The sequence below is a fragment of the Brachypodium distachyon genome, chromosome 3 (genome assembly GCF_000005505.3).
Source record: "Brachypodium distachyon strain Bd21 chromosome 3, Brachypodium_distachyon_v3.0, whole genome shotgun sequence".
In the NCBI taxonomy this organism is placed as follows: domain Eukaryota; kingdom Viridiplantae; phylum Streptophyta; class Magnoliopsida; order Poales; family Poaceae; genus Brachypodium; species Brachypodium distachyon.
In genome coordinates, this window is record NC_016133.3 from 31,563,502 (window position 1) to 31,578,946 (window position 15,445).

Here is a 15,445-nt window from a genome sequence, read left to right on the forward strand (position 1 = left end):
AACTGAGTGTGAGCATAGAAAATAAATCGCTGAATCGTAAGAGAAGTATCAGATTTGGCGCGCAAAGGAAAAGTCCATGAGTAATGAGAATAGTCATCAAGGATAATAAGGTAGTATTGATAACCAGAAAAACTGCTCACAGGAGAGGTCCATAAATCACAATGAAGTAATTGAAACGGGGCAGTAGTATGAGATAAAGATGAGCTAAATGGCAGACGAGGCTGCTTTCCAAGATGGCAAGAATCGCATACAGGAGACTGCCTAAGAGGTTCTTTATTACATGGTTGTGAAAGAAACTGGGAAATAACAGAAAGGGAGGCTCGGCCTGGGTGTCCTAGTCGTCGATGCCAGAGATCGGCGGTGTCGATGGCAGTACACGCCTGATGATTATTAGAGCCGAAGAAGGGATATAGATCCCCCGAGCTACTGGACCTCATGATGATTTTCTTGGTGGCTAGATCCTTCACAGTGAAACCGAACGGGTCAAATTCAACAGAACAATAATTGCCGATAGTAAAGCGACGAACGGAAATAAGATTCTTAACAATATAAGGAGAGACTAGAATATTGTTGAGAGTAAAGGGGTGGGAAGTGAGGTGTGTGGAGCCGGTGGCAGTCACGGGGATCCTTGTACCGTTTCCAACAACAATGTGAGGAGCATTATGCGCTAAAACGGAAGAAGACCGGTCGAGGTTACCTGAGTGTCCAGCGACGTGCGAGGTGGCGCCTGTGTCCATGAACCAATCGGAGTTGGAGTTGGGATGCTGCAGGGACACGTTCTGGAGTGCTGCGTTCAGGGCCGAGTACTGATCCCAGCTCGGTGTGCACGGCGTAGGCGGTGCAGCGACGGGGTAGGCCTGGTGAGGAGCGCCGGGGCGAGGTCCGAGGACACCGGCAGCGTTGGGAGCAGCCCACGGGGCGCGCCATTGTGCGACGTTGGGCGGAGGTGCACCCCAAGGGGCGAAGTACCCCATCCACGGCTGCTGTTGCTGTTGCTGCTGACCGCCGCGACCGCCTGAAGGTGATGGCGCGCCGCGCCCGTGGCCACGCCCACGGCCCCTGTTTCTGCCGCGGTCGCCGGAGCCGGAGTTGTTGGTGACGCCTTTCCCTTTGTCCTGCTGACCGCCAGGGGATTGGCGATCGGTGGAGTTGTTCCCGCCACCGGAGGGAGCCGGTTCCGATGTAGAGCGCGGTGGAGCCCTCAGAGCGCTCTCGTTCGTTGAGGGCTCTCTCTTCTAGAAGAAGACGAGATCGCGCCTGGACGAAGGTGGGGAAGGGGATCTGTATGGGCAGCACGAACGCCATCACCTGAAATCGGCGACTGAGGCCGCGGATGAGCTGCAGAGTGAGCGTGCGGTCGGAGACAGGTTCGTCAACGTCAGAGAGCGCGTCGGCGAGGGCCTTCAGGCGGCGACAGTAGGCGCCGATGGACATGTCTCCCTGGATGAGGGCGCGGAACTCAGCGCCGATGTGGATCGCCCGCGCTGGTTGGTTGTCCCGGAAGAAGGTGTGCAACTGGTTCCAGATGGTGAAGGCGGTGTGCTCAGGAGACATGACGACGTCGAATATCGTCGCTGATGGTGGCATAGAGCCACAGCACGATAGTAATATCGGCATGGCGCCACTCGGTGCTCCGGAGGAGGGGATCAGACTCCTCGTCGACGTGGTCCTGCACATGATATTTGCAGAGAACGGAATAGAAGATGCGCTTCCACCTGGAGTAGTTGTCCGCAGCAGGGTCCAGCTTGAAGTTGTAGTGGCCGATCGTGGTGTGGTGCATGGACTGGTCAGGTCCGGTCGAGGAAGATCCGCCGGCATCTGCCAGCGGCGTCGTGGCAGCGTCAGGAGCAGCCACGAGGGAGGTGGAAGGAGGTGCCGAAGGGTGTCCGCGAGCAGGCGGGGAAGGCACTGGGCGCATCACCGGTCGAGGAAGGGCGTCGATGACTGGGTGTCGGGCTGGAGCCGGTGCTGGAGGAGCAGGTGGCGTCACAGAGAGGTGAGGAGCGGCGCGAGAGGTGTGGACACGGAGATGAGTGGTGTCGATGGCGTCGTCACCAAAGGAGCGGCTGCGGCGCAGGGAACGCGGCGAGCTGCTCATTGTGGAAGGTGGAAAAGGATTGAATTCGCTCTGATACCAAGAAGAATGATAGGGCTCTCAACTTGTTGTATTGATTGCCTCACCGAAGGGTATAAATACACGTTACATGTACAGTTGGATAAGCTTGCATGTACAACAGAAAAGCTAGCCCGTAGGCGAGCAAGGCGCAAGACGTGCGTGCGGTGGCCACGATCACCGCGCCCGTAACTGGAGAACGTGCGAGCCAAGCGAAGGACTCGGGCTGAGTTGTTACCGATCGTTGAGACTGAGAGCCGTGTTCCAACACCCACAGTGGCTGCTGGGGTAAGCGGCGGCAGGGGCGGCAACCCGTGGAGGCAATCACCTGGCGAGAGCTCTAGCCAAGAAGCCGACCATGCATGGCAGAGGATGGGCTTCTAGATCCTCGGGCTGATCACCAGCAGGGTCATCGGCAACCCAGCCGACGTCGAGCACATCCTGTGTGCACCAACTTTGCCAACTACCCCAAGGGCGCCCGCTCCATTTCCATGCTCCACGACTTCCTCTGCGGCAGCCTCTTGAACCCGATGGGCGAGCAGTGGCAGCGAAAAAACGCCAGCCTCGAGTTCAGCATGCGCTCGTTGCGCGGGTTCATAGTCGACGCCGTGCAGACCGAGGTCATCGACAGGCTGCCGGAGAGACTTAAGCAGTAGGAAGTGAGGAGATGTGCCGGGGGCAGAGCCCGAGGGAGGGAGGAGAGAGGGGAGCCGAGATACTTGAGCCACAAAAAACGGCTATTTCGTATGACACGTGGTCCCGAATCAGTAACATGGCCAAACCGGCCATTTCGGGGTCATTTGTTACTCGTTAGTATTAGAGTTGTGGGTGTGGGTGTCAGTTACAATTACATGGATTTGAGGTTTTCTATTAGAAGAGCTGTAACGGCTCAGCGTCACTCCTAACAGCTATATAGGTTTCAAGACTGGCCTCACGGACCAACACCTGTCTTTCCAGCGCACTTTGTCCTCAGGTCATCCATCCTTAAATTGTGCTCAGCCAAGCACGTTTAACTTTGAGGTTCTTTTCGGATGGGCTTCCGGAAAAGAAAGTATAACTTGTTGATATGATTATTCTAAAAAATCCTATTAAGTCGTGGGCCGATGTGTCACACACACCCTCCTCAAAGGACCTGACGTCATCGTCAGTCACATATCGTCCCCTCTTGGCACACACCGGCCCATATGCGGTCGGCTTTGATACCAATATGTAACACCCAGCGTCACTCCTGGCAGCTGTCTAAGCTTCAAGACTGGCTCCACAGACTAACACATGTCTTTCCAACGTACTTTGTACTCACTGATGCGCTCCCGAGAGAAACTTTCCGGTCGGTCACCCATCCTCAAATTGCTCTCAGCTAAGCACGCTTAACTTTGAGGTTCTTTTTGGATGGGTTTCTGAAAAAGAAGGTGTACCTCGTTGATATGAGTATTCTATCAATCATATTGAACGGTAGGCTAGTGTGTCACAAGATCCGCTAGATATGTGTACGTTTTCATGTAATTTACTCATTTTCAATAGTTGACTCCATTTTTCAAAGATCGGATTCGATTATAAGAGCTGATTCCATAAAGCCTGTTTCAGTTTTCTTATAGTTGGCTCGATTATTTTTTTCTGGAAGCGCTCTTATTCAATGTTCTGAAAGTTGATTCCATCATTATCTTGAAAGCTCCCAATCGATTTTCCAAAAGAAAACGAGGCCTCCAGTTTGAAAGCTTTAATTTGATACTCTTAAAGTTGGCCGAATCATCAAAGTTTAAAACAGTCTTGCATTTTCTTTGAATCATTGAATGACCACAAAGTTGTTGTTCTGAAGGTTGTTCAGATTGAAAATTGAAACAAGCTCTGCCATTCGTGATTGCTGTTGCGGGGTGTGACTGTTCTGCCGAAGCGGTGGAATGGTGGAAGAAAATCAGATGCTGTGATGTTTTCTCTTGAACGGGTAAATCGGATGCTGTGATGTAATTGAAGTCCTGAAAAATACATTTTGTTGAAATTTAGCGCGCGGGTGTAACCGTCAACTCGCCGCGTCCTAGCTAGGCCCAAAACGGAAGGAAATAAGGGTCAAGAAATCACTGGCTCAGATCACTCTAAGCAAGAGATGCTTTCGTAAACAGGGCCTAACTAAATTAAGCACGTTTCTGTACTAGGAAGAACCGAAGAAGAAGGAAGAGTATCGTATGCTCCTAACTAACTTCGTGTGTAAGGCAAAGCACCGTGGCTTGCATGCATTACCGTGACCTGGCAGGTGGCACGTCGATCGTCCCCACCGAACAAGATGAGCACGAGACGAAGCCAAGCCGCCGCGATCGAGTTAGTCCATTCCATTGCCGATGGCACGTACGTACACTGCATGCACGGGCAAATCCAGACGCCACCCTGAGTCCCTGACCGAGGCGAGAGACGTGCCACCGCTGTGGCGCGTCGTCCCCCACACGTGTCGCGGGCGCGACTCCTCACGATGCCACGTCGTAGGCCACCGCGCACCAGCGCTGTCGGTCGTCGTCACAACTCACACACGGCCCCGGCTAGCTACTTGTATTAACTCCAGAGCGGCCACAGTTGGTCGCATATATTTCATTCTCGTACTACGATTCCAGCTACGACGTCGTGGGCTAAGCGAAGAGAAGCTAGGCGAATTAAGCAAGAAGAGAGCGAGCGAGAGAGAGCAAAATAAGTTCCGTGCGCGCGTGTCGACGATGAGCACGGCGGCGCGTTCGACGGCGGGCCGGCGTGGGTTCACGGTGGGGCGCAGCGAGGACGCGACGCACCCGGACACCATCCGCGCCGCCATCTCCGAGTTCCTCGCCACCGCCATCTTCGTCTTCGCCGCCGAGGGCTCCATCCTCTCGCTCGGTCGGTACTAACACAAAAAACATGCTCTAACTAGCTCTCTGGCTGGTCTTTCTTTAACGTTGCGCGTCCGTATGTATGCAGGGAAGCTGTACCATGACATGAGCACGGCGGGCGGCCTGGTGGCGGTGGCCCTGGCGCACGCGCTGGCCCTGGCCGTGGCGGTGTCCGTGGCCGTCAACATCTCCGGGGGGCACGTGAACCCCGCCATCACCTTCGGCGCCCTCCTGGGCGGCCGCATCACCCTCGTCCGCGCCCTCTTCTACTGGGTCGCCCAGCTCCTCGGCGCCATCGTCGCCTCCCTCCTCCTCCGCCTCACCACCGGAGGCATGGTACCCATCCAAACCCTCCCTCCTCCTCCTCTTAATTTGTACTTACTCCGGTCCATAATCACTGTCAATCTAACCAATTAATTGGTCTCGTCTCTTGTGCGTGCGTGCAGCGGCCGCCAGGGTTCTCGCTGGCGGCAGGCGTGCGGGACTGGCACGCGGTGCTGCTGGAAGCGGTGATGACGTTCGGCCTCATGTACGCCTACTACGCGACGGTGATGGACCCGAAGCGGGGGAGCGTGGGCACGATCGGCCCGCTCGCCGTGGGCTTCCTGCTCGGGGCTAACATGCTCGCCGGTGGCCCGTTCGACGGCGCCGGGATGAACCCGGCCCGCGTCTTCGGGCCGGCGCTCGTGGGCTGGCGATGGGGCCACCACTGGGTCTACTGGGTCGGCCCGTTCCTCGGGGCCGGCATCGCAGGGCTGCTCTACGAGTACCTCGTCATCCCGGCCTCCGAGACCGCCGCCGCCCACACGCACCAGCCCCTCGCGCCCGAGGACTACTAGACGCTGCTGTTCGCCTTGAAATTCCAAACCCAGATGCTACAATAATACAGTACTGCTTAATATATTTCCATGTATGTATAAGAGTGTGTGAAGTGGTTAATAAGGAGGGGAGCTGCTGTTTGCGCCCGGTTGTGTGTACTTTCCTTTGGTTACTTGATGGCCGATGGTCAGCAACGTACATACCCGTCGTGTAATAAGTACTTCAAATCATTTGCGAAATGAGTACCCAGACGTCATATAGGAGTATGTCTTTTGTTCTTTGGGGTTGTGATGCTGGGTGCAGGCATTGCTGGGTACGTTGTGCAGCACTATTTTATCAGGCGGAACAGATGGAGAGACAGAAGGTCAGCGAAAAGATGGCGGCAGCCGGCAGGAGTTCCTGTTGTTCGGTTTTCAGACTTCCAGCCTCGGCTCGTCTAAATTTCAGCGAAGCCGTAGGCCATCTCGATCTAGAAAGTGACCACAGTAAGTTGCAAAATCATGCAGACAAAACAAAATGCTCAAGAGACAGTTTTGGCTTGGAAAAGAGGAGCTGTTCAGAGTTGTTCTGATGGCTGATAAGACGTGTTCAGTGTTCTGTTCTGGGTGAGCCGCCGTGTTTTACCCGTAGGCTGAATAGCCTCATGTCCTTTGATGGCTTTGACCTTAAACTTAAAACTTCCGAGTTGGAACCATGAACTGAAAATTATCACACGAGGGCAAGTGCATGCAGTGCCAGGGAAAAAAACATCAGAATGATAATGAGCTGAAGGCCTGAAGGAAAACGCTGGTAATTCAAGCCATGGCTGATCAAGGAACTCATTGTCTCAGGCTACCTTGCTGGGTGCTAGTGAACTACTATTCCGTTAATTATTGTCAAAATACAAGTATCTAGATACGTTTTTTTAAGAATAGATACATACATATTTGGGTACCTCCAATTCTAAATTGTTGTCGAAATATTACATGTATCTAGACTTTTTTAAGAATAGATACATTCATATTTGGCATATTTGGACAAATTTAAGTCAAAAATTGGCATGTTTGGACAAATTTAAGTCAAAAATTTAGGAAGTATCTTATTTTGACAATAGCCGCGGTTTGTAACAACTGGAGCTTTAACAGAAACTTTGTTTCATTTGTCGGTGCTGAATGGAACAGGGACTAAAAGAAGCCCTTTCACCTTCCACTCTTTGAGGGAAGACGAAGGCGCATATAAATGGCGGTCAAAGTTTAGCAGTAGCAAAGGGGTGCCACACATTTATCACTGCGTATGAAGTTGCAGTTCACAGGGGAGACGAACAGATCTATCTAGTGACTTGAGCGTGTTAATATCTTTGAAGCAAGGCTTACAAGAATCTTTACATTATTTTTCCAGCATACATCCAGCACAAGAGGGCGCTTGCAGAACAGTTGTGGTAAGAGTGGAAACAAGAAAAAAAAATACAAAAAGGAAAGGAAAAAAAAACATGTACAGGTAAAACGTCAATCTCTTCCTTTTCTTTTCCTCCAGGTAAAAGGCAGACTTCAGAGTTGCCCTCGACAGCTCAACCGTACCCAGCTTGTTCTGCAAGCACTGGAGATGCGAGGTGTAAGGGTCAGTAGTACTTTCTAAAATACTTGGCAACCCACGGTGCGAGCTGGGTGTTCTCAGGTTCCCTGCTGTTCTTGTTGTAATAGTCTGACCATATAGCAGGGTATATATCAGGGTTGAAGCCGTCGCGGTATACGCAAAATGGCAACCATCCTTCGCCTCCGTTCATCCTTCGTTTCCTTTCTCGAGGGTATGCCAGAGGCGCTTGTATGTACCTGCGTTGGAGGACCAATCTGATTAGCATAAGCATTGTGCATTTTGATCCAAGAAAATGGTCAGATTAATACCTGATCTCGTCAACGACAGAATCCCAACAGAAATGTGTGTGCCCGAATACATGGCAGGCTGCTCCATCTTCCCTGTTGCTGTGTATAGCCCTCAGTCTCCTCTCCAAAAAATCAGAGCCGATGACCTTCGGAAGGTTTGGATAGTAAAGCATTCTCTTCTCTGGACATAATTCTTGCCTGCAGAGTTCAGTAGAAGATATTAGTTGGGGGCTATGAGGTTTGTTACTTGTACGCTAACATATCCTATTGAAATATCAGCGAAGTCCTAAGAGGCCAAGAAAGAGCAGCTAGATGACGGGGGATAGACTTCATCATAATAGCTTAATACATCAGCAACTTGATGTAGTTACACAGCCAGTGTGAAAATGAGTCTTCCGGTGCGTAATGTGTACTCTCTCATGTACACACCAAATGGCTACCTACGGAATAAATGGTCATATAGCAAGTGAAAATAAGTATCCGTAATGAGTACTCTCATGTACACACCAAATGGCTACCTCGGGAATAACTGGTCATATAGCAAGTTGTTACTGGATTTTAAAAAGTTGCCTTATTTGGCATCAAGCGTTGCTTCAGCAAGAGGATTTCTCGTTGAGGTGTTCTTAGCATAAAAATGCAATTTGTATCAAAAACACATTTGCCAACTATGACTCTAAATGCCCAAAGGATGATGACTAATAAAGAAAGAGACATGTATGGAATCACCTAAATGAAGGTATGGTAGCCCTAAAGAAACATGGTCTCCTATGCAGTTTTGACCAATCTAAAGATATCACAGAGATTGAATTGAGCAGATAATTTGTATGGAACAAGTATCAATGAAGTATATTCAGAATCAACAAGATTTCTGGGAAATAGAATGGCACAGCAAAGATAGGAGGTGCTCACCTTGGTACAAAGTGTGAAAACGTTAGTATCTGTTTGCTATTCTTTTTTACTTCTTCAATAGCATCATTGTTTTTGTCATTCAACTTGTCAAAGTAAACAGCAAGAGCCTCATCATCACTTCCCAAGTCCGAAGGCCATTGACAAGCATGAAAGTCTTTACAAGCCTGATCATACAGAACCATGAACATGTTAGTGCATGCATGTCAGTAGGAGTTGAGCACTGTACTTTCATAAGAAAAGAAAATCAAAATAAAATGGCACCTGGATGTCTACACCTAAAAACCTCCGAATGTACATCGGCTCAATCTTTCTCATTGTGCATTAGAGCCTATTTCTTAAGTATTTCAGCAAACAGCCTAACACTCTGAGTAATGCACATCCTTATAATGCTTTTGGACACAGGTCGCAGAATAGTTTTTTGTATCATAAAAGAATACATAGAAACTCCTAGTAGGAAACAGAATTCAAGAACTCAATGACCTGCATTAGTTGAAACTCCTACTGGGTAATGTGCTAACACTATAACTAAATTGCAAATGAGAACTAGAAATTGAGGAAAAGACTAACTTACCATCTCTAATGAAGGAACACGCACACTGTTGACATCCTTTTCCTTGTCAAAGCTCTGGAATGTGATCAAGCAAGATGAGTATAATAGTAACATGGTGCATCACGATCTAGAATAAAATTTTACGGTAATGGATGGAAAAACAAGCAACCTTGTGATACCATGAGAACAATGGTATGATCCCCAAGTCACCTATCGTTCTTGGGCCTGTATCTACACCCAGCTCACTACACGCATCAAGCAATGCAGTCAGTTTCTCCAGCGAATCCATCTGGAAAAAAATAAATTGAGCAACTGAGCAAGCAGACCAATATACATAACAGGTTAATGATGCGCTGAAAGGAAAACATAATGAACTCCTATTTTAGTATGTTAGTAGCTACAATCCAACAATACAAGCATTGTCGCATCCTTTCAGTTGTATAAAATTTGTGTACAAGCTATTTAATAACTCTCCCAGCAACAAATATCCAACGTCTAAGCCTTTCACACAGAAAACAAGAACCAACACCACTCAGTGTGCCAGTAAATAGTAGGTTCACAGCTGAAATGTGGCTCAAATTAACAAGACTGCCAGAAACCGGTGATCAAAATAAAAACCTCGTTGGTAACCTTTGCACTACATCTCGAATTAGCACCTTTAAGCAACGACTTTCTACACAGCAGCGAACGTAAAGCAGGCAGCCGTTTCAATACTGAAGACTATGATCCGCCGGAAGCAGTACGGCAATGCATTTCGTCAAACACCTTGCTTGCAGCACAAGGAAGTCAAACAGAGGAAAGAAAAGGGGGGAAGCGAAATCAACTCACGTAGCGGCCACCCTCGCGGCGCAGCCAGAGGTCGTGGTTCCCAGGCACGTAGAAGACGGCCTCGAACCGGTCCCTGAGCGCCTCCATGGTGCGCGCGAAGTTGTCCCTGGTCTCCGCCACGTCCCCGGCGACGACGAGCGCGTCGACGCCTCCCGCGTCCCTGGCCCCGACCTCGAGCCGGCGCACCCAGTCCATGTTCTCCGGGTAGTCGGTGTGCAGGTCGGACACGACGAACACCCTCGTCCTCGTAGCGGCCGGCGCGGCCGCCACCGTCGGCTGCGGCGCGGCGGCCGCGCAGCATCGCACAGAGGAAGAGGGGGAGGAGGCGGCGGATGCCCGGGCGCGCGGCGGGCAGAGGCGGCGGCGCCTGCGGCGGCGGTGGTGCTGCTGCGGCGAGGGCGGCGCCCCGGCGTCGAGCAGGTGGCGCGGCGCCGGGCGGGACGGCACGGGCAGATGCGGCGTCATGTCGGGGGCAGGCAGGAGGGAAATAAAAATCTACCTTTTCGCTGCCGGGAGGAGGCGGGGGGTTGGCTGGTGGAGTGAGAGGGTCGGGGGTGCTTGGGAAAGGGCAGTTTGGTGATTCCGGCGCTGAGACGAGATCCCCGGCTCGGCGGTCGGTGGGGGGCTTATATACAGCACAGCGGCGGCGAGGCGAGATTCATTTCTGGCACCGTTCTCCCTTCTCTCTCTCTGACCAGTCGGGGTTGGTGTGTGCGCGTGGAGCCCGTAGGGGAATAGTTTATGCTGGTCATTAGCGGCGTGTGTGTGATATGGACGATTAATCATGTAGGTTAATCATTGCTCGCCCCCGGTGGCCCGGTGCGAACGCTGATTATTTGGGGGTCCGGTTTTGCACGTAATTAATCTACTCGTATTAAACAGAGGGCTTGGATTGGGGCCACGTACGCGCATCGTGGGATCGGATCAGGGGACACGTACGGCCGCCTCACTTTGTAAGCGACACGGCGGTTGTAAAATAAGTTCTTCTAGAACACGGTTGCGAGGACGGCGACCGCTGCCGGCGGTGCTTGTAGCCGGGAGCACCCAGGGGCAGGGCTCAGCGCAAGTCCGCGTCGAATGAAAGCACGCGCGCGCGACGCAAGAATAACTGCCACCCGGCCGGCCGTTGGTCTCTAGCTTCCTTGATCGATCGAATCGCGCCTTCCTTAATTCGGACGGTTACTTCCGGAGTCGGTGATCGATCGATGATCACCGACGCGTACTACGTTGTTTAATTTGTCACAAGGTGATCAAGGTACGTACGAAACGAACACGCCACTTTTCCGCTTCAGGATTATAGTGCGGGGCCAGCACCGGTTCCATGGCATTGAAAACGCTTGAATGGTCCTTAATTTACACAAGAAAAAAGGAAACGCTTAAACGCACATGTGCCTCTCGGAAGCCACTCGCTCGTTGCCCGTGAACGTCATCTTGATTGAGCTCTACCTAATCGTCACAAAATTAATGTTAGTACTACTCATGATAGTTTATGTTAACATGCAGCAAACGGATCAATCGAGAGGATGGAACAGAAGTAGAGCACGTCTCACCGAACCACAAGCGAGCGAGTGCCATGATCTTATCCTCGCAAACGAGTCAACAATTCCCGAGGTGATATATATCAGGCATGCAGAATCTCCTGCGAGTTTAATTTCGCGCCTCTACATGCTTCCGTGGAGAGCAGCGTATGGGGTGAACTCATGATGCGTACGTACGTACTTCCAGTCCAGGAACCAGGATAACGTATCTTCATTTCTCTCTTTTTTAATTCTTCTTTGGAGGAACCTGCAGGATAGGTATCTGCCGCTGGTGCCTGTCCGGACCGATGGGGTCGGGCCGATCATGCGAGTGGAAGCTCCGGTCGATCACTCTGCACACCGCGCGCTTGACTGTCTGACTGACCTGTGGGCCCCGGCATGGAAAGAGGATAACGCAGGCGCAGGTCGCAGGAGAAAACGAGAGGATAGTAAGGTGGGATCCAGACAGTTTACGGAAACGTGCCATCTTCCACGCCAATCGTTTTCAGTGTGGGCCTCGGCTCTTTCGAGCCCCTTCTCCGGCCTCCAGCAATGTACACGTGGCAGAAAATCACTGGCAATTTACCTATGTTGACAAGTATAGAACTTCTACAGCTGGCTAGAAATCACACACCGAAACAACCGACAGCACGACTATAATTTGCACGATTTGGAAAACTGAAACCCTGTAGAAGGAGTATGTGGTAGTACGAGCATCTGCCAGATCTCCTGTCCCCGTCCTTAGAATTACTAGCTCGATTCTATTTGTGAGCTGATTAGGATTATAATTGTATGACGATTAATCAATTGCCAGAGCAAAATATAAACACACGAGTTGCGCCAAATCGCGGGCAATTTGACTCTTCCCCCTCTGATCGTACACTTAGACCGAGGCCGCAGCTACGTTCCGATTCAGGACAGGCAGGGAGAGCGCGAGATCAATGGAGGGCAACCGTGGAGGCTCGCCGTGGCCTAGGCTGCCGGCGCCGGCGCTGATGCCGATGCTGCTGCTGGTGGTGCTGGCGAGCGTCGCCGCCGTGGGCGAGGCCAAGGTGGTGCACGTGGGAGAAGCCCACCGGAGGAGCATGCTGGCCAATGGCCTCGGCTCCACTCCACCCATGGGGTATAGCTTAGCTCCCCTTAATTTCATCGAAAATCCCTTCGTCTTCTTCTAATCGCCATCGACGTTGCCTGCAGGTGGAACAGCTGGAATCACTTCGGGTGCGACGGCAACGGCGAGGTCGTCATCAGGGAGACAGGTAGTTAACTATTCTCCTTTTGATCTTACTGGATTTCAGCAACGGTGTAAACAACTCTTGTTTAAAAATTTTGTTTTCTTCTTCAGCCGACGCGCTCATCTCCACCGGGCTCGCAGCCGCCGGCTACCGATACGTCAACCTTGGTGCGTCTCTTGCTCCCGTTTCTGATGTTTTGTCTGTTTTTCGATTGTTTTCTTCTCGTCTGTTCCGTGTCGACAAAACACTTCGGGAGGTTTGTTGATTAATTAGGGCCGGATTGATCTGAACTCATTCTCTGCGTGTTTGTTTTCATGTCAGATGATTGCTGGGCAGAATCCGAACGTGATGCCAAGGTTAGTACTACTTGTGTAATTGTGTTATGCAGAGCGAGCTCTGTGCTCAATCGCGCTATACAGAGTTGTGTCTGCAACTGCAAGCCGTCTTCTTCTTTTTTGATGTTTTCTTGTTCCTACTGCAAGCCTTCTTCTTCTTCTTTTTTTTTATGTTTTCATGTTCCTACTGTATGTCGCTGCAGGGGAACCTTGTGGCGAAAAAGAGTACGTTCCCGAACGGGATAAAAGCGCTCGCTGACTACGTCCACAGCAAGGGGCTCAAATTAGGGATCTACTCCGACGCAGGGTAAGCTCAGTCGAACCAGCTTTTGGGGTTTCTAGCGATTTTAAAAGTATTTCTTCCATTTACACATGAAGCACCAAAAACATCAAAAGCACGTTTGGAGGTGCTTCTCAGCTTCACGTGTAAACAGAAAAAGTGTTTTTGAGATTGCTGAAAGCATCAAAAGCTGAAACTGAAAGTCAAACAAACAAGACCTAAAACTGTCGGTTTTGTCGCCGGTGTGTGTTGTGACTTTGTTTTTGCCTGCTCGTATGTTTTCTGTGTGAGAAGATACAAGACCTGCGCCAAGGCTCAGCCTGGATCCCTCGGGTACGAGGAGCAGGACGCAAAAACTTTCGCGTCATGGGTAATTGAAGCTTTGACCCCCCTCGTGATTGCAGTGTTTAACTCTGTACAAGACATCTGATGGATGGGTCTTGGATGGTTGGTTGATTTCGGTTGCAGGGAGTGGATTACCTCAAGTACGACAACTGCAACAACGGCGACCTGAAGCCGCTGGAGAGGTACCCTGAGATGAGCAAGGCGCTGATGAAGGCCGGCCACCCGATCTACTTCTCGATCTGCGAATGGTATCATAATAGTACCTGCCTTGCGATCCTGGTGATGCTGAAGGCCTGAATTCTGCCTGGCCTGATGAATTCCTCCTCCCTTTTGCTGCACCTGCAGGGGCGACATGCACCCGGCGCGATGGGCCGCGGCTTACGGCAACAGCTGGAGAACCACCAACGACATCGAGGACACCTGGGACAGCATGACGTCGAGGGCGGACCAGAACGAGGTGTGGGCCGAGTACGCACGCCCCGGCGGCTGGAACGGTGCGTCTCTCACTGTCTTACGGACCTAGTCATCTCATCGATGTTACAGATAACAGAGCTAGTATGATCTTACGCGCGCGGGTGTGTATCTCGTAGATCCTGACATGCTGGAAGTGGGCAATGGAGGGATGACCAACGACGAGTACATCGTGCACTTCAGCATCTGGGCAATCTCCAAGGTGGGCAATCTGCTGCTTGCTCACAGAGTTTATGACAGCTTTGTTTCCGTCCGTCTGATCATGGAACATGTCCAAATACCATATGTGTAGGCGCCTCTGATCATCGGCTGCGACGTGAGGCACATGTCGCAGGACACCTACGACATCCTGGCCAACACGGAAGTGATCGCCGTCAACCAAGGTGACCCATATCCTGAAATTCTGCCCCGTACTATCCAGGCTTTCAGTTCAGCTATGTGTGACGCGTTTCCTGGAAAAGGTAAACAAAACTGAATCATGGTGTTGCTGTTGGTGCAGATCCTCTCGGCGTACAGGGGAAGAAAGTGAGGATGGAGGGGAGCAACGAGGTGAGCCACGACGCACTCCGACACGCCGATCAACTGAGCGAAAGGTCCATAAATACAACAACGTTAACATGTGTACCCTTTTGACTTTTGTGCAGATCTGGGCTGCGCCGCTGTCGGGGTACAGGACGGCGGTGGTGCTGCTGAACAGGCACGCCAAGGACGAGGCCGAGATCACGGCGCGCTGGGACGACATCGGCCTCCCGGCCGGCATGGCCGTCGAGGCCAGGGACCTCTGGCAACACAAGACGCTGGACGCCAAGTTCACGGACAAGATGCCCTTCAACGTGACGCCGCACGCCGCCCGGATGTTCCTGCTGACGCCTCTCACGTCGCAGATCAACTGAGTACTACCTCATGGCACGCTTCCCACGTCGGCCGAAATTATTTTGCAACTGTCTGCTCGAAATTTTCCATATTTTTCTTTGGGATGTGATTTTCCAAATAAAAAGCGAGTTTTTGCTCCAGATCATACAGGGGTATTCCTGCCCTGTGAGTCTGTCTCGATATTCACAAAAATCAGCAGAGGGTAAATGCGTGCAGCAGAGGGTAGAATGCGTGTTGATAGCCGAATTGGCCTATGTCATAACGATATTGAAACAAATAATGGTTTTCCCAAGTTTTATGTGAAATTTCTCTGCACTTAACGAGACGAGGCAAAGGCGCCCCGTTTCGAAAAACATCGTAGGACAAATAGGCACTTAACAAGACTGATGCAAGAGCACTCCGTTTCGGAAAAATCGTAGGCCAAATCAGCACTTAACAAGACCGATGCAAAAGCACTCCGTT

At 51.2% G+C, this 15,445-nt stretch overlaps 3 protein-coding genes and 1 pseudogene across 3 annotated transcripts; 2 read left to right on the forward strand and 2 right to left on the reverse strand.

Moving 5' to 3' along the window:
• Positions 1–205: 205 nt before the first annotated feature.
• Positions 206–1,945, reverse strand: LOC112271672 (annotated as a pseudogene).
• Positions 1,946–4,700: 2,755 nt separating this feature from the next.
• LOC100830038 (aquaporin TIP3-1) lies at positions 4,701–6,047 on the forward strand. Its single transcript, XM_003574062.3, has 3 exons — positions 4,701–4,969; positions 5,051–5,298; positions 5,409–6,047. Exons 1-3 carry the CDS (start codon positions 4,813–4,815, stop codon positions 5,799–5,801), a joined length of 798 nt encoding a protein of 265 aa, XP_003574110.1. The 5' UTR covers positions 4,701–4,812; the 3' UTR covers positions 5,802–6,047.
• A 1,039-nt stretch (positions 6,048–7,086) lies between these two features.
• On the reverse strand, positions 7,087–10,528 carry LOC100830649. The gene is made up of 6 exons (XM_003574064.4): positions 9,928–10,528; positions 9,269–9,388; positions 9,121–9,174; positions 8,550–8,713; positions 7,662–7,838; positions 7,087–7,589 (listed from the first exon to the last, which is right to left on the reverse strand). The coding sequence occupies exons 1-6, from the start codon at positions 10,390–10,392 to the stop codon at positions 7,379–7,381; spliced, it is 1,191 nt and encodes a 396-aa protein (XP_003574112.1). The 5' UTR covers positions 10,393–10,528; the 3' UTR covers positions 7,087–7,378.
• A 1,551-nt stretch (positions 10,529–12,079) lies between these two features.
• On the forward strand, positions 12,080–15,281 carry LOC100831151 (alpha-galactosidase). The gene is made up of 12 exons (XM_003574066.4): positions 12,080–12,567; positions 12,642–12,703; positions 12,790–12,846; positions 13,001–13,035; positions 13,218–13,321; positions 13,589–13,664; positions 13,763–13,887; positions 13,985–14,133; positions 14,230–14,312; positions 14,403–14,493; positions 14,610–14,659; positions 14,755–15,281. The coding sequence occupies exons 1-12, from the start codon at positions 12,386–12,388 to the stop codon at positions 15,001–15,003; spliced, it is 1,263 nt and encodes a 420-aa protein (XP_003574114.2). The 5' UTR covers positions 12,080–12,385; the 3' UTR covers positions 15,004–15,281.
• Positions 15,282–15,445: the final 164 nt, after the last annotated feature.